The sequence below is a fragment of the Pseudorca crassidens genome, chromosome 7, assembly GCF_039906515.1.
Source record: "Pseudorca crassidens isolate mPseCra1 chromosome 7, mPseCra1.hap1, whole genome shotgun sequence".
Classification (NCBI taxonomy): Eukaryota; Metazoa; Chordata; class Mammalia; order Artiodactyla; family Delphinidae; genus Pseudorca; species Pseudorca crassidens.
The window spans coordinates 67,753,820-67,772,982 of NC_090302.1; the positions used below are offsets into that span (position 1 = coordinate 67,753,820).

The window sequence follows — 19,163 nt, forward strand, 5'->3', positions numbered from 1 at the left end:
GTTGTCTGAGAATGTGGATGGCTTAACTCAGTGGTTAAGAATGTGAATTCGTACTTTTTTTAAGTGGTTAGGACTGTTAATTGTGTGACACGTGATTTTATATTTTCCCCCAAAGGACATTTAGGGAATCAAACATTGGTAATGGATCCAGGTAGTTTTGCAGTTCATATCCTCAATACAAGGTACCTCAAGTACATTCTCTTTGTGAATCTCAGGCCACAGAACATAAAAAGAAACATCTTCTATATAGAGAGAAACAGATATATCTCTTAGGAATTCAGAGTCACCTAAGATCAAGAAATGTAAACACTACTTGCAGATCATTAAACCCTCAAAAAGGATGTTCAAGCAGAGCATGGCATTAGAGTTATGGGATAAAAAAGCACAAAAGCATTTAATTTTGATTTGGCACATGGTGGAGTGAGAGCCTCATACTGGCCAGACTGAATGAGCCCTTATCCCCATAACGATCGTGACCTCTCTCCTTTCCAACTCCTTCCTTTCTGGTCTCCCTGTCTACCCAAATCGTTCTTATCCCTTATATCCTCTGCAGATGCTTAATATAAATTCTTTGGCTGATTATGTATTTTAAATAACGCTGGACCTTCTAATTGTTCGCACCTCGTAATGAAAGAAGCTGAATTCACTCTTAAGTCACCTGCTCTGGGCCAGACTTTGTGTCAAGTGCAGGTACGGTAAAAAGTAACCCAATAGTCCCTGCCCTCAAGGAACCACAGATAATTTCCTAAAATATGAAATTTTTTCAGGTACATCAGGCTGCCAACTATGTGAGTTGGTGAGGGGGTGTGAGTCTGTATATTTGTGTGCTCAAACAAGAATACAACCCCGCTGGAATCAAAGTAAAAAGCACTTTAACTATCGATCAAAGCTACATGCATGGTAGCAGCAGGCACAGTGGTGAAAAGTGTGGCCTCCAGGGACGGACCTCCTGGGTGTGAATCATGGATCCCCCAACAGTAAGAGGGTACCCTGACAAATCACTTAACCCCAGAGACCTTAATTTCCTCATTTGAGAAACGAACATAATGGTATCGATATCACAAGGCTATTTAGAGGATTAAGTTATGTGTAAAGTACCTGGTATGCAGAAAACTGTGTTTAGGTGTTAACGGTGGTTATGACTGGACCTTTTCCAGCATCATCCATCTTCTTAGAGAATATTTAAGTAAGTAAAATTGTATAATAATTACTCATTTACAAATGCAGAAATTGAGGCAGGTCTTATCTCTGCCTCATACATGTTGTATCATGTGGCATGTGAGAGAACCACAAGTAACCCCAAATTCAACTAGTGGTTCCCCAGATAGCACCACCTTCCTGTGTCTCCTCTTTGAAGACTCACTTGTAAGAGGCACACTTTGAATTTAGCCGAGAGTTTATCCTAAGGGACAAGGGTTAGTTACCTTTATTTGAACCAAAAGAAATCTATAGCAAATGGCAAAAATTAATAAGGAAAGTTTAGAAAATGCTCAGATGGAAAAGCATCCTCTCTCAACTCTGAGTTACGTCCAGTTGATACCCCAAGCTTGCTCCCAGCATGCACAGAGACAGAAAGATCAATAACAAATTCAAGAGAGCAGACAGAGCCATTTTTATGTAGTCATTAGAAAAGCCTTTCTTGCAAACCAAGAAGTTCTAAATTTGTCTGCCCCTCCTACTGTCTCCACTTAATGCTCAATCTGGAGCTACTTTCAGAACTAAATCTGAACTACTGCTCAGCTGAGCCCTAGAGAGTGGCAAAGACAAATTAATGGGATCCTTGTGTGCCAAAATACAGTATGGACCCTGTCACCACCAATATATGTTAAGTCCATTAAGGTCATTTTTAATGAACTGAACTTTTCTTTGGAAAGCTTTGCCAAACTTGTTGAATTAAGGGAAAGAAACCTTTACAAAATTGCAAGATAAACTAATTCCACTCCATGTGAAGAAGAAATGGTTCATGACAAGTATTCTGAGTTTACAATATTTTAGATTTTTATCCAAGTCAGAGAAAATAATATGCATGAAAATCTACATTCTTTTATTAAGCTAAGAACTCCAAATGCACTAATAGCATTGTAAGCTATAATGGCATTTTAGTTCCTGGGATATGGCTTTTTAAATCATCAGACTAGCCTTAAGGAAAACCAAACTTTTCAATCATGTTCTGTTCACCTAGGTCAGAAAGGCAACGGAGAGAAAGATGGTCTGAAACGAGTGTCGTAGCCTCATTTTTCATTGGTGGAGAGTGATTTGGCTCCATTGTATCTTCTCATACAGTTAAGGGTCTGTCTTCTCTTTTTCCCAAATCTCTGTGTGTAATGAGTTTTAAAGAGTGGGCTTCTCTAAACTAGGAACAATTCCACAATGCTCCAGAGTCTTCACTGTTGGGTGGCTGGTCGTATAATAAGGCAGTGTTAGACCAGAGTCATGTATAAATTACTGAAGGCATCCTCTGTCTCAAAGCTGCCCCAAATCCTTTTATTCTATAAAGCAGCATTTTTATTGAGATTTAACGTAAGTATGATAGACACAGAACTTAAACTTGTCTCAAGCTACATGATAACCCAAACCCCGTCAAGATGAATCAAGGCCAGCACATACTGCCCAAAGGCAGCTATAAGAAATAAAAATAAATAAGCCCATGATAGCAACTAAATCTGGGCACAGTCACCTTTTGAAAGACCATAAGAAACTTCTAAAACAGGAAAATGGTTTCAGATTTTCTGTGCCAATGCCTGGAACTTAAAAGTATGATTTAATTTCTTTGAAGTTTTAGGCTATTGCCTCTCTATCTAGCTTGGTTTCAACCTCTGGAGCCAAGAATAAGCCCAATATCAGATCACTCATAACATCAACCCTTACCCTCCTATTTACCCATTCACTTATTCATTTGAAAAAAAATGTATTTTTGAGCACCTATTATGTGAAGTTCTACCTTCATGGAGGTTTGGTCTAATAAATGAGATAGTTATTCCATAAAGATTCACACTGGATTATCAAAAACCGATTGCTGTTATAAGAAAATGAAGAGGTTCTGTGAGAGTCTGACAGGGGCCCCCAAAAGGTCTGGGAGTCAGGGAAGTCTTCTTTGAGAAGGGACATGTCAGCTGAGACCTGTAGGATGAGCGGAAGTTATTCTAAGCTGAGAGGAGGGAGGAGGGTCATCCAGAGAGTGATCCACACATGCCAGAACTCTGAGTCAGGAAAGAATTACACACATTTAAGCAAGTGAAGGAAGACTAGTGTGTCTGGAAGCTAGTGACTGGGCTGGGGGTGGGGAGAATCGTAGGAGATGAAGATGGATAATGGCATGATATAAAGCTGGGTAAGGAGCTTGGCTTTGTTTCTGGGTATAGCAGGAACAATGAAAAGGTTTACATTTTAAGAGCCCCCTGGCTACAGCATGAAGAAAGCATATTAAGAAATAACAGAGGAAGAAAACAGACAAGTGACTATTGTGGTAGTCCACAGGAGAGCAGATGTTAGCATCAATGATCCGGCTTACATGGCAGCCTTAGAGCCAGGACAATGAGGTGGTAGAGAGCATGGATTCTAGAGTAAATGGCCATGTTTTGAATCTTGACTCTGCCATTTATTTAGCAGTATGACCTTGGGAATATCTGTGTCTCAATTTTATCATCTAGAAATTGGGATGAAAATATAATTGTTAAAATATAATTTATTTTTGTTAAATATATAAGTTGTTAAAATATAATTTTCAGAAAGCTAAAATTGTGATTTATAAATATAAAATGAGCACATGTCTAACTTTTTATTTAACTCATGAATTATGACAGAACGAATAAGATGTTAAAACTAGTTCTAATGTGAATTGGATTTAGAAAAGTTTATATTTTCTATCAGACAAAATTATTTGCATTGACGTGAACAGAAAAATAAGCTCCGTCACTATGAACGAGAAACATCTACATCATCACTAGCTCTCTACAAGGAAAATTTCATCTCCATGGAGTTGCAAAATAGACTAGCCAAAGACAGAGACTCACACTTCCATAGAATTTGACAGCCCCTGAAAGTCTGCTAGTAATCTTGTTTGTCCATTTCACAATGTTTCTGACAGTACCCATCTCCTAACAGTGTTATAATGAGCTAATATATAGAAATGCTTAAAACATATCAGTGAACGTTAGCTATTATTGTTGTGGTTGTTGCTGTTATTATATCAAGGTGGTAGTAGTCGAGATGGAGAGAGGTAAATGAATTTCAGATACCTTTTTGAGGGAGAATTAATAGAATTTGGGAATCGTTTCAAAGTGAGGAACTAGGGAAAATGAGGGATCAAGAATAACTCCTCATTTTTCATGTGAGCAATTAGCTACCCAGTTGAACCATTTGCTGTGATGGAGAAGGTTGGAAGAGGAATCGGATGCTAAGAAAGGGAATCAAGAGTTCCATTTTGGACACTTTAAGTTGGAGGTACCTTTGAAATATCCAAGTGAACATGCCGCTCAGGATAGATGTCAATGTGTACCGGCTAAGAGCATGAAACCTTACTAGGTGTGTGGCTTATATCTCAGTTTCCTCATCTGTATATTAAATGGAGATAATAATAATTCTTTTCTCATCAGGTTATTGTTAGGATTTAACAACATTTATTTATAAAGCACTTAGAAGTGAGGCTGACACATAAGAAGCACTGCATAATTTTTTGATAAATAGATTGTGTTAAATTAATGTTTATTCCCTTCAAAGAGTAAAATGGCTTGCTATCCCAAATCTTACTTTAAAAAAAAGTTTCGATATGAAGCTCAGACAAAAGGTATAGACTGGAGGGTACATACTTAGAAGTTGCCTGTGCTTTGGTGGTATTTGAAACCAAGAATCATTGGTGAGCACATCGGAAGACCGCACCAAACTGAGCCTTCAGGCACTGCAATATTTAGAGTTTGAGGAGAGGAGAAGGATCTAGCAAAGGAGCCTGAGAGGGAAGTGACCAGAAAAGAAAAACAAACACCTGGAAAGCTTGGTGTCATGTAAGTCAAGGAGAAAGTAATTCAAGAAAAAAGGCACGATCAGGTGTGCTGGATGCTACCGGAAACAAGATGACTGAGCACTGGATTTGTCGGGAAGAGAAGACAATGTGGGACCAATACTCTTAAACGTTTATTATCAACTGTCTTTTTTCTGGCTTTTCTCTTATTGTTAAAGAAGAACAACATCCGGATGGTCAAGAGGGTCCCTCCTTTAGTGAGATTCCTTCTAATATCTTTTTTTATTTCTTTATTTTTTGGCTGCATTGGGTCTTAGTTGTGGTATGTGGAATCTTTCGTTGCGCGCGGGCTCTTCGTTGTGGTGCATGGGCTCCAGAGCACGTGGGCTCTGTAGATGCAGCACATGGGCTCTCTAGTTGTGGTGCACAGGCTCAGTGGTTGTGGCACACGGGCTTAGTTGGATTCTTAACCACTGGACCACCCGGGAAGTCCCATCCTTCTAATATCTTGTCTGGAACCATATTAGAGGAAGCTGGGTCAGACCTACAAGATGAGTTTAACAGAGTACTCAAACGTACAAGATCCTAGGCTTTGAAAGAGCCCAGTCATCTCTGGCTCGTTGGAACTTGGAGAAAACTCTGATCTCCTGCAGCATTTCCTTCTAGTACAGCATCTCTTTGAAAGGAAAATGTGCTCTTTAATGCAGTCAGCCTTTCTTCCCCCACTTCCAGCGCTGAGCATTTCCGCAAGAAAGCCATTGAGGCATTCTTGCCAAGGCCAGCTGCCTCTCAAAGAACCCAAAAGGGCAACACTATCCTGAGAAAAAGAAGTCAACTACTTGGAAAATGCCACTAAATATTGCTGTCCCTGGACTGCCTTAGAATGTTATGGAATTGGGTTCTTCCTTCACATCACTGGCTAGCAGCACTAGACGGGGCAGTCACTGAATTTTTTTTTTTTCAAATAATTGTATTGGTGACCGTATCAAAATTGTCATTTGTTTTGTTATCTTAATTTCTAGAACCATTCTATTCTTGGTTATGCTACCAGGCACCTTACAGTGCTGAAGACCCTCACAACTCAGACGTGATACTTAAGGATGTGAGGAACGTATGAAAAAAAGTGGTGCTATTAGATGTTTTGCAGAGTGATGTCCTGGGCACCTTTGCAAAATTTTGCTTGGAGACTTCAATATGCATTTCATAACCAGCATGAATTATTTGCAATTCCAGAGACTTGTAAGCTAACAGCTGCAGTTGAGAAATATTTTCATAATTCCACATTCAGATCAAGTATCCTTGACTAAAGAGCTTTCACAATAAGTTAGATTCCCATTTGTTTGGAATGATTTAGGTGTGGTTCTAAGTGAATGTAGAGGCATATTTTAGATAAGTGTTCTCTCAAAACTTTAATGCTTTAGCTATATATATATATATTAAAAGCTATAGAATTTATTTGTATTTCACAAGTTTTTCATGCACTTTCTTCATTTTTTTAATAGTTCTATGAAATTTTATCATGGACATAGATTCATATAACCACCACCACTATCAGGATACAAAACTGTTCCATCATCCCCCCTAAACTCTCACATACTCTCCCTTTATAACCACTTTTCCCACAAACCAAGCCCCTAGTTGCTACAATGACAAAAGAATTCATAAATAAGTTTGATTTAAGAACCCAATGTCAGTGAATTTGATGTATATATTCATTAATGAAATTGTCTAGCTTCGTGTTGAAAAGCCAGTGGTTACTTCTCGTACAAACATGAAATGCAAAGCTAGCTATATTTTTAAATAATCATTTTAAGTTTGTCTTAGTATGATGGATTTTTTTTTTTTAGTATGATGGATTTTATAAGTAAATCACTTTGAAACTCCTAGAGGGATTCAGTTAAAGAGTTGCCTGCCCTTTGTAACATTCCAAAGGTTTTTTGTTTGCTTACTAGTTTGGAGGATTTTTTTTTTAATATCTTTCCTTTTAATTTCATTGAGGAACATTGAATAAATAACTAAGTAGATGAAAGAATGTGTTTCCCCTTCCCTCTCCTAGTTCCTTTCCCACCCAGCAGCAATTATTTTTTTCTCATAGATCCAAATGCCTCTTTGATACAAATGCCCAAATGCCCAAATGCCCAGCTAGGTTTAAGTAACTGCACCTTTTCCTAAAGATTTTACTGTCTCAAAGATTGTTCAGAATCAGAAGAACCAACCTTCAAAACTAAAGAAAAAGAATAGAGAAAGGTTGAACTAAAAATAAGATGAGGTAATATGAAATACCATTTTTACCAATGACGTATGATGATTTTTTTGTCCCCAAATGACATATTTATGTAAAAGACTTTCTGGTTAATTTGGTATAGAATTACTTAGACAGTATTTTATTTTTCCAATATACTCTTCTCCAGATCCCTCTGTGGCCACTGGTTAGGTGAGAAAATTTTAGAAAGGAAATAATCATGATTCTCATGTGCATATTAAATAAACATCTGTCAAAGATTGTATTTACCTTATTAATTAATGAAGAAACCAGGAATATGTTACAACCAACTCAAAGGAAATTTAAAAGAACCAAACATATTCAGGCAAATAAGAATACTGAAATGAATTTATAAGTAGATGCAAAATGGGTCTATCCACAGGACAACCAATTGCATTCCACAAGACACAGTCTTCATTTCTATGGGAAAGAATCTCATGATCAATTTCCTGCAGTTTAAAAGTTGTAAAATAACTCACAGTCAGTGAAAGATTTTAAAATTTTATAATAACTAGGAACAATGCACTGGACAGACTATTCAGTAATCTTTGGGGTCCCTTTTTTTTTTTTTTTTTTTTTTTTGCAGTACGCGGGCCTCTCACTGTTGTGGCCTCTCCCATTGCGGAGCACAGGCTCTGGACACGCAGGCCCAGCGGCCATGGCTCACGGGCCCAGCCGCTCCGCGGCATGTGGGATCTTCCCGGACCGGGGCACGAACCCGTGTCCCCTGCATCGGCAGGCGGACTCTCAACCACTGCGCCACCTGGGAAGCCCTTTGGGGTCCCTTTTAAGTTTTTATAATTTTTTTCTACACTCTTCAGTTCATTCCCTCCTCTCCCCTCACCCTAAAATCACCAAAAGAAAGAGGAAAAAGAAATCCACAACCCCTATCAACTTATAACTCAAATGTTATAAGATTGAAAACTAAACAAAAATTAAATATTTCTAATGTGATTTTCTGCAAGTTTCAGTTTGCATTTTGAAACTAGAGAATGGGGTGAGGCTCCTAACAGCATCAAAATAACACAACTATAGAGCTACTATATTGTGCTACTCTTATTTTGAATAATCCCAATGATTTGTTTTTTTAACAAGCACTCATATGAAAGGAGGAGAGAGGAAAGGAGGAGGAGAAAAGAAAAAAAAATATCAGGCCATGTGTGTATAAAACTAGAGCTAAGTCTGGCTAATATCTGCAGTAATGTGAGACTAACCAAGAGTGAACTGTTTCTCTTTAGCATCATATTAATAAAGTAATAGTTTTTATTATTTCAGTCCACACTTCTGACTCTGTAATAGCCACTAATAAACTAAACCACTTTGGGATTTTCCAGGTGAATTTGATTATCACTCTTTTCTGTTTCATAATAGGGACTGTGGTAATACCTCTAATTAAAGGATAAGTATTTTGGTAGTGAAATGAACAATGAATCTTGCAAACAGAAGACCAGAGAGAAACATAAATTACTTATTTGCCAGGGTTCTGTTCGTTTGTTTGTTTTATCCTGGAGATGGGAAAACTAAATGCAGAAATCATGTCAATCATTTCTGAAGCTCAAGCCCACCTTTGAAAGAACTCACTTATCCAAGCCGTTCTTCATCCATCTGGCAATAGTGCTGCTAACCAAAAGAATTTTAAATTACCCAAATTAAACTTCAATAATACACTGTACCTCAAAACGATTAATATACTGATTTTTAAAAGACACATTGACTCCATTTTAAAGGTCCCACTTTAAAGGTTCTAACTCAGCAAGAACTACTCAAGATGCGTCTTCTAAACATTGCAGTTAAACCTCCTAGCTCATATGACTGCCCTCTCACTGACCTTGCTTCCTCCCACTTGTGGCCAGAAAGCTCAAGATAGTAAATACAGAGTTGGGAGATCTAGGGATATGGGGGAAGGTTTCACATGAAAAACAGTTATTATTCATTTGGCCGTTTGCACTATTAGATATTTTCCTTTTGAAATACAATCTCCTGCCTTCAGTGAGAGAGAATAGTAAATCATCCAGTGTATGCACTAGAGATATTAAGATGACTGCCAAAAGACAGCACCACTTAAAGACCAAATTGTTCTTAATTGGTGTGAACTTGATGAAGACCTAAGGATAGTGGGTTGGGAGATAAGCCAGTAAGGCTGTTTGACACTTGATAAGGTTCTCACTTGGGAGACATAAAGTAGATTAACCCTAAGTATCCCGACAGTCAAAAATACACACACACACCCTCACACACATATTTCTTTACTTTTTTCATTTAGATGCTACTTTAAAGTAAACAAGTCTTAATCATTGCAGTGAGTTCATGGGGCTTCGGTAGCACCCCTTTTCTACTTAGTGTGCTTTTGGTGTATCTTCCCGGTCCTGGAGAGAGAACAAATGCAAAGTGATTCATGTTATAGGCAAGGAGAGCTGAGGGTTTCATCTGTGCAGCCTTTATGTTCCAGATTTCATCTGGGACTCACTTTTTATCTAGGAGGTAATCCATAAACAAATCAATTTAGCTACTTGTCATAAGTTTCTATATATAGGAAAAAGATGGAAACAGAGGTTATTGCAACAGCAAAGCTTCACAAACATGGCCCACAAAGACTAAAATCTTCCCTATCTGGCCCTTTACGGAAAAAGCTATTTGAGCCTTGGTCTCTTGGAATAGTCACTGAAGAGGGCTATTATAGCTGACAGAACAATAATCCTTCCTGTATGGGAAAAGCTGTTAGGGTGCCATTCTTTCTGAGATCTTGTCATCTTCTTCATTTGAAAACAAAATTCAGGACCACATTATTAAACAAGCATTATTCATCACTGCTGTCAAAGCTGGCAGACTTATCATTTGCTTGGAGGTTTCTCTTATACATAAAATAGTTTGGTATGTATTTTCCTTTCTGTCCACACCTGGGTTGTAAAATTCAGTGCTTGTGTATTTGTTACGATCCTTGTTCCAGGACTCAGGCAGATAGATGTGAATGTGTAATAAGAGGGTTAAAATGATTTCGATGGCAGATTTTGGTTTTATATTCCTAAAAGACGGCTACAGGTAGCGTTATTTAAAGAGGGAAAGACATTTTAATCTTTTAGGATTCTGTTTTCCCCACCACGTTCTCTAGGTGCCAGGAGATGGTTAGGAAGTCAGAAAAGAGAGAGGGAGGTGACTCTGTGATGAGAATTTCTTGGGAATAAGTCTGGGCGATGCTTCCTCCCTCATGCACCTTCCTGACAAGGTTGTATGTGACCTTCCTTCACCCCTAGGGGATGGCTCTTCAAAGGAAACAAGCCTCAGGCCTTTCTTTTCTTTTTTTTTTTAACATCTTTATTGGAGTATAATTGCTTTGCAATGGTGTGTTCGTTTCTGCTTTACAACAAAATGAATCAGTTATATATATACAAATGTTCCCATATCTCTTCCCTCTTGTGTCTCCCTCCCTCCCACCCTCCCTATCCCACCCCTTCAGGCGATCACAAAGCACCGAGCTCATCTCCCTGTGCTATGCTCAGGCCTTTCTTAAAGGGACTCCCTCCATGCCTCAGACACCATGGGTCTGTGTCTCCGGGCCAGTCCCCCTGCTCTGCACACAGCCCAGGCTCGGGCCCAGGCCACATCTTCGTTGTGCTTCTTCCAGTTTGAAAACTTGGATTGGTTTCCTGTTAGAATTTCAGTTTCCCTAAACTAGATAGGAACTATTTTCACTTGCTGAGATTTAATGCTATAACCTTCTTATCACTTCTTTCCTTTTCTGCCAAAGTCAAGGTTAAAGAGCCAGGTTTGCATGCCTCCTCAGCATGACTCCCTGTTCAAAAGCAGTAGGACCATGGAAAAGTAATTTTTTTTTTTTTTAATTCCAAAGTCCTTTCTCCAGATTATGATACTAACTTTGTGAAAATGTTAGTGGTTCCCTCTGGGCTTTTTTTCTCTAGGCACTTCTCAAGGTCATTGCAGATATGGCCATTGTTGATTAGTGGGAGGAAGAAAGCCTTTTTGGAATTTGGATATTGTCCTACATTCTAGAGAAACTCAGAGCAAAACCAAGTTCTCCCTAATGTGGCTTTTCTCGGTGGGGAGGCGCTGGAGGCTGTTGAACAAACTCGTATGAATGCAGAGCCCTCTCGTTTACTGTGACATGCCTGTGGATTTAAATTTGTAGCAGGGCTTTTCTCTAGGATATAAAAAGAACTGCAGTCCAGACTAATTCAAAGAATGTGTGAGGAACAAGGCTCTGCTCCATTCTTGGAAACTTACAAAAAACCCTCTTTCTCTTTCTGTATATAAATAAATCTTGGGAAGCACATTGAGCAGAAAAGCAAAGAAAGTTACAGAACCTGAAATTCAGACTAAAAACAAAACAAAAAAATACTTCCTTAAGTATCTCTGAGGGCTGATTTTGTTAGAGTTTTTAGTATTAGTCTGCTGGAAGAATAGCCGGCATCTGCAGGAGGCACAAGTGCTGGGATTTAGATCGATAGAGAAGAAACCAATTCCCTGCTCCAGAGAGCTACCACTGTGGGTGCAAAGCAGGGAGAAAGCAGGTGGTCTGTGGCTGGAATGTCTTCCAGCTGGGGGTTCATATGACACTCACGAAGAAACCAATCCAGAAACAGTGGCAAGTGAGCTCATGAACTACACCGAAGCGCCCAGCACAGGACAGGGTGGCTGAGCCCTGAGCACATCCTGGGACGGCACTGGGCCACGGTGGCAGGTGGAATGAGGACCCTCCCAGTACCCGCGGTCTCCTGCTTGGGGCTTCTCATCCTGTCCTCTTGTTTGCTTGCGGACTGCAGGTTCATCCCAGAGGCCTGGTCGGCCTGCACGGTCACCTGTGGTGTGGGGACCCAGGTGCGAATAGTCCGGTGCCAGGTGCTCCTGTCTTTCTCTCAGTCCGTGGCCGACCTGCCCGTTGACGAATGTGAAGGGCCCAAGCCGGCATCGCAGCGCCCCTGCTACGCAGGACCCTGCAATGGGGAGGTTCCCGAGTTTAACCCGGAAGAGACAGGTGGCCTCTTCGGTGGCCTGCAGGATTTTGACCAGCTCTACGACTGGGAGTATGAGGGCTTCACCAAGTGCTCCGAGTCATGTGGAGGAGGTAAGAAGGGGGATCTGGCTCAGATCCTCGCCACCGGCTTGTCCTTTTTCTGTAACTTCTCTCTCTGCTTGCAACTGTGTCACGTGATTGCCTCTAGTCCAAGAATGATAAGTGGGGGAGGAAGCCATTCTAAATGTAAAGCGGACCGAATGAAACACAGATGTATTTCTCTTTGGGCTTGAGCAGCTTTTAGACTGTCAGCTATGAGTAGCCATCACAAGTAATGCTTTTACTTTTAGTTGTCATTCTGACGTTTTGCAATATATCTTAGCGTATCTGACTGAGGAACAAAGTTGACACTGACCTGGCAACGCTCTCAACATTTACTTTTATTTATCTATGCCCTTGCCTCTGTGCATGTGGTATGAACCAAGACCCAAGATGACAAGCGGTCTGCTGTTCCCAAGGACAGGGTACAGCCAATCTGATTTATTCAGCTGATTCCCAAAGTAATATCTATTGACAAAGGGAAAGGGTGTATAAGGGCAATTATAACACTGTGGTTACCTAGAACTGGAAAGAATTTAAAGAATCCTGACCCCACTGCCATTTTATAGATGAGAAAACTGAGATACAGAGAAGCTGAGTGACTTTTTCAAGATCACACAGCTAGTGAGTGACATTTGGGACTAGGCCTGCTGTTCATTTCTCTGTCAAGGGTCTTTTTTCATCATACCTCACTTCTTTAAGCACTTAGAGAGTTCCTGAAGCTTTCTCATTGAATGAAGATTATTTAAATAATGTTCAATGTTGCCATGTATATTGACCTGGTTCTCTTAGGTCTAGTTCATGGTGATAACGGATTCAGTGATTTTTCTATTTCAGGTGTTAGTAATGGAACTGTAGTGGGAGAAGAAGGCATTTTAAATCAACAATTAATTCTTTAAGATTACGATCTTTCCTACCACTGTAGAAAATGCATTAGATCCATGTCGACACTGTCTCCCGTGTCTACTCCCAAGAGAGATTTTGATAGGTGAGGAAACGCTAGCTGACTTCCCATCAAATCCCTGTCACTGGCTATCAGTAACCCCAGTTGTCACATTAAGGATCTGCATTCCCAGCAAAGTTTCTTACTTAATTGGTATAAAAATATCTGTATTAAAATTATTTCCCCAAACTGTTTTCTAAACCATGACATTTTTGGAAACTCTTTTATAAAAGCATCTTTTCTCATTACTGGGAATGTCAGAATACATGTGCCCAAATTGTTCATGCGTAGTTGAAAAGGAATGGAACAAGTACGAGCAGAGAAATCAATTTTCTCCATTAGGTCGCTTCGTAAGCATTTAATAGTCTTGACCTTGAGGTTCTCGTTTTGTTTCTAAGCCTTCCAATTTCAAACCATGGAGTTCTTAAGTGTTTTCACGGAGAGCCTATTATTTTAAAACCTAGAATTTTCCATCTGATTCTGGAGGACAGTTTCTTGGAACTCCGCTAATCCATGTCCTGTGGTGCCCTCCACTCACAATGAGGACATCTTTTCTTCCATGCTTAATGAGGGAGAAGTATTAAATAAGCTTTGGTGATCTCTGAGCCCCAGCAGGAGCTCAGAGGCCAGGTGGAAAGGACACAGCAGTGGCTACAGTTGCTTCTTTCCAACATAGTGAATGACTCAAGAGTTCAGATGGTGTGTGTTTATCTCCACTTTCCATGATCATATCCCCAATTTCCAGGATCACCTGAATTGAACAATCCCGATCTTTAGTCTAAAATGAATGTGCTTTGAATAAGATTATTTACGATCTCTCAGTTATGATTCTCAGCTATAAGTCAAGCCATGAACTTTATGAGCAGATGGGAAAAATGATGCTGTAATGGAATATATAAATGACCAGATACCTTTATCTTTAAGATTCTAACCATGCTGCTGATCAACCAGGAGTATAAAATTCAAAGCGTAGAGAGTATGTGGAATGTCTTTCATTTAAAAGGTTTTCAGAAGCTATTGATCTGGAAATAAGATTTGTATATTTCATACACAAACGATGTCGGCTTGTAGGAACTGAGCATCTTTGTATAACATAAAGTGTACATCATTTATATCCAGTTAGGTCTTTATCTGTCGACAACTGTGCACACTTACCTACAGTTGTGTCACTGTGCCAAGGTAATATATCTATGCCTAAAATGTTAAAAGTTGAAAATTCCAAAGTGGTGAAAATATGCTCGGGTGCCATGGTGCATATGATGCCCAAACACACTAAAAAATCATTTTGGTATACGGGATATGTATATTTTGAAGTCATTGTTTGGCAGTAACATTTTATGGTACTACCAACTTTGATCTTTCACTAAGATATAACCCACAAGGTTGAAGATATTTTTAATCATTCCTGCTGAAGCCAATCAAAAATCTGCAGGATTAACACATAGATTTTAAATCAATTTGGGGTTATAAGACCAGTCTAGCTAATTTTATTGTTTTTGCAACCTCAAGAGATGAAATTGGATAGACACAAAAGTAACCTTTCACCTAGCAGAGGTAGCAACCAGAAGGAACTAGTTAGTAATTTAGGCTGTAGTTGGTGGCTGCGTTTCCCCAAGCTGTCATCAAATATCATGTAACAATTTTGCTATTCTGGGAGATATAAACACCGAAAATCCCATTTTCTGGAAGATTGAAAGTGAGCCTAACCTGTTCAGATCTGTGTCCTGTTGTCTCACTAACATCTCCTGGGTATATTTTAATTTTCCATATGTGAACGGATAGGTGTAGTCAAGGAGAGTAGATTTGAACCTGAACAGCTTTATTGACCTCCTAGATGGTAAAATCGACGTTAAAATCTAGCCGAAGGGGCTTCCCTGGTGGCGCAGTGGTTGAGAGTCCGCCTGCCGATGCAGGGGACGCGGGTTCGTGCCCCGGTCCGGGAAGATCCCACATGCTGCGGAGAGGCTGGGCCCGTGAGCCATGGCCGCTGAGCCTGTGCGTCCGGAGCCTGTGCTCCGCAACGGGAGAGGCCACAACTGTGAGAGGCCCGCGTACCGCAAAAAAAAAAAAAAAATCTAGCCGAAGGAAAACTTGAAATTGATTTCAGCAAGTATAAAAGGTGAAATCCTGTGCATCTTGCTCCCTTTTCCTTATGAGTCCTCTCCTTTCGCTTCTGTCAAGAAAGGAAAACTCAGAATCGGAAAGGACCATACATACACGTGTGTTCTGTGTTGGTTTAAAACGTCCTTCTCAGTGCAAAAATTAGCCCATTCCGGAAGTAGCACAGACTTGATGAGCTAACTTCTCACATCCCGGCCCGACTGCCCTGAGTCCAGTATACTGTGAACTGACAGGTGAAGTCTTCACACGTCTTCCCTCTCCAGCTTCCCACACCCCCATGCCAGGGCTGCTCCCTCACACCACGTTGCTTCCTCCAGGCCCCCATTCCTTCCCACCACCCCTTGGCCTAGATTGCACGCTCTGCTTTGGAATGCCCTGCCCTTTAGGCATCTCATTCATTAATGCCACAAAAATTTCTTGTGTGTTGACCACAGGGCTGGTCCCAGATCCTCCTTCATTACGACGGAGCTCTGCCCTTAGCCTCCCGCACCCCCCCCCATCTAGGAATGCTATGACAACAGACCCTGAATGCAGTGTTGCGGAGGCCGAGGGCATCCTTCTAGAAGACGTTAGATTAGAAGGTAGTAACTCTAGAATGCTTCTTAATCTCAGCATTTAACCAACCCGAAGGTGACTTTTATCCTGAGCTAGGATTATTGGCTGGGGTCATGTGAATGTGTTCTGTGTATCTCAGAAGATTACTGATGTCATTTTAGAAACTTTAACCCTTGCAGTCCCATTCCGTGCAGTCCTGAAAGGACCTCAGTTCTGTAAACAAGGATTTCACAAAGTGGAAACAGGTCACATTACTCATACACCCCCAATACATGCCCTGCCCCAAGCCAGCCTTTTCAAGTAAGGCAGGTGACAAAAGCCCTGTGGTCACTTCCTGCCTCGGGGATTGCCAACTCAAATTCATAAGCTCTTCAATAGCTGACTAAAGCCAAAATATATTTTATTTTAGAGTAACATTTAGAATCTCTGGAATACTACCAGGTAGACAAATGAATTGAAACCTTAATTTCAAACAGAATCACAGCTCTAGATTCTGTATGGAACAGTTGGCCTCATCTAGTGCCTTGTCATCATGACCTTAATAATGCCAGACTGTTCTGGTGGGAAGTATCCATGAAGAGATCAACAATTTCCTGTGAAGTGTTTTGCTATATCATCATACCATGAATTTCAAGTGGCTCACTCCAGCTGCAACCAGGAGGACACCCTGGAGTCAGCATTCCAGAATATGATGGAATATCTTGAATGTCTAGCATAAATCTCAAATGCTTCACCCTGAACTGGCCGTGATATATTTAAATTAAATTTTTGAAGCTCGTAAAAGGCTTAGAAAAAAGAAAGCTGACAGGGAAAATATTGTGACTGATTTTTTTTTTTTTTTTTTTTTTTTAGTGTTTGATTTGTCAGACTTCCTAGGAAAAAAGAAAGGCGATTGTGATTCAGGCTTTAAAATGTCACTTGTTAAATGGTGGCTTGCTGAGTGACCTCTCGAAGTCAGTGTGACGTCACCTTGGAAAGCATTAGCCTGTTGATTGGGGTGATAACTTCTTGGGGAAACACAGGGTAGATAGGAGGAGGGAAGCGACAGGGCTGAGAAGTGATAGGTCTGTCGTACTGTATTAGGTACTATCTGATGAAGCAATGCAGAAGATTTTAAAAAGAAAATGTATGTGTATTTATATATAAAACTAGTATATGGATTGTCACATACTCTGCTATAACTGCATACAAATATTTAGCAGCACATAGGTACATTTAGATGTACATATCTTTATATGTATAGCTATGAGTGACTGAAAGCAAATTATCAGGAATGTCCCATCTCTCTTCGTCTTTAAACTGAATTCTGCTGAGATGATTCCAGACAAATGTCTAGTTTATTCCTGAAGATCTCCAGCAGATGTAACATCCTCTTAGTATCTTTGAATGTTAGCGTTGTCAGTCATTAACGCTCCAGTGCTAAGGCACAGCCACTACAGTTTCACCATTTATCAACTGTATGACCTCGACAAGTTTTTTCACCCTTCTAAGCCTCAGTTTCCTTATCTGTAAAATGGGGATAAAAGCGGTGCTTGCCTCATGGAGTTGTTGAGAGGATTGAATAGGGCATGTCAGGATCCTAGCCTCAATACTTGGCTAATCATGTTCACTCAGAGGATTTTTTGCTACTGCTTTTATGACTGGGAAGCAGGATGAAATGTCTGGATATTACATTAAATTTAATATAATTTAACGATATTCAATTCATTTGACCAAATTAAAGGTCCATTCATGATCAAAACTCTCAACAAAGCGAGTATAGAGGGAATGTACCTCAACGTAATAAAGGCCGTATATGACAAGCCCACAGCTAACATCATACAAAACGGTGAAAAACTGAAAGCTTTTCCTCTAAGATCAGAAACAAGACAAGGATGTCCATTATATCTGGACACATGGTTACATGTGTCCCTGTCCCATGAAAGCTTCCATGAGAGATCCTACACCCCACCTTGGAAGAGCCAAGTAACTGTACGCCAGTCGCTCCTCAGACTCCTGTTTTACTAGGTCTGTAGTTAGGGGCATGTGGGTGACAGTGGGAACATTGTCTTCCATGGATATCACTTGTCATTAAGCATCTTGTCCTCTTTCGTTCCAACTTGCCAAGCTGCTCTAGGTCACTAAAGAAATGAACCCGAATCAGAAGGAAACCAGCAAAGCCCTAGATGCAAGGCCCCAGAAGCACAGCAATTTACAGAATGCTGGACATTCAAACACGGCTCTGGGCCTGCCTTCCAAATACCGTCATCTCCTGTTGATTAGAATACAATGTGTGAAGGTCTTGGGGTCATTACTTTGGTCAACCTGCTCTCCTTCTGCTTTAAATTATCCTGTTTCAGCACTGGCGGCTGCACAGCCAGGTGGCATCTTTTTAAGCGTTTCAGCAGTGCTGGGAGCAGCCTCCCCACTTTGGCGGAGTTGCCCTCCTTAAGGGGCACAAACTTCTGAGTGCTTTCTTCAGACGGCTCGATGCCTGACGAGATGGGCAGCCCCGGATTCTCAACTGCCTGACGTGCAGCGAGTCCTCCCAGTCGCAGAGACCTCCCACCAGCTGCCCCGTCTACACTTGCTCACCGCCCACACACCCACTCTGGCCTTGACAGTGTGATCTGTACACAGGTGTCCAGGAGGCGGTGGTGATCTGCCTGAACAAACAGACACGGGAGCCCGTGGATGAAAACCTGTGCGTGACCAGCCAGCGGCCGCCCCAGCTCCTGAAATCCTGCAGTTTGGATCCCTGCCCGGCAAGGTAAGAGGCGCACTGGCCGCCCTGCTGCCCAGGAGCATGTTCAGAATGGGGTATGTCTGTCCATGGGCAAGACCAGAACGCTTATTGTTACCCAGTGTTTTGAAAACCAATTAGCGTCAGTTCAAACTTTTAGTCAAATCCACTTGAATTTCATTGAAACCAGGGCTTTGGAATTCCAGCCCAGTGGTCCAGGGTGCAGAAGCTCATGCTCCGTGCACTGAAGCAAAGCCCCGTGGTGTGGCTGGTATGTGCACAGGCCCCACTGCTGCTTTCTCCTGGAGGGAATGAGAACTGACTACAGGCTTTACGGTCTCTGCCACCTTTCAGCCTGTGCCCCGAGCCCTCCCACCCTGGTAACAGATTGGCTTGCGGATTGCAGGAACTGAAGGATCTGGGTGGTATAACTGACCCACCATGAAATCTATATGCACACACAGCATGCGGATTCATTATAGCATGATCGGGGGTGTGCGTCTGTCATTCCACATGCATAAAATCAATTAGAGC

The 19,163-nt window shown here is 40.9% G+C and overlaps 1 protein-coding gene across 3 annotated transcripts in view; it reads left to right on the forward strand.

Moving 5' to 3' along the window:
* Positions 1 to 19,163, forward strand: part of ADAMTSL1 (ADAMTS like 1) — a 470,685-nt gene that overhangs the window by 221,682 nt on the left and 229,840 nt on the right. For all 3 annotated transcript variants that reach the window (XM_067744472.1, XM_067744473.1, XM_067744474.1), the window contains 2 exons: positions 11,999 to 12,300; positions 18,527 to 18,656. In XM_067744472.1, coding sequence (XP_067600573.1) covers positions 11,999 to 12,300; positions 18,527 to 18,656 — 432 coding nt within the window. The remainder of the gene's footprint in view (positions 1 to 11,998; positions 12,301 to 18,526; positions 18,657 to 19,163) is intronic.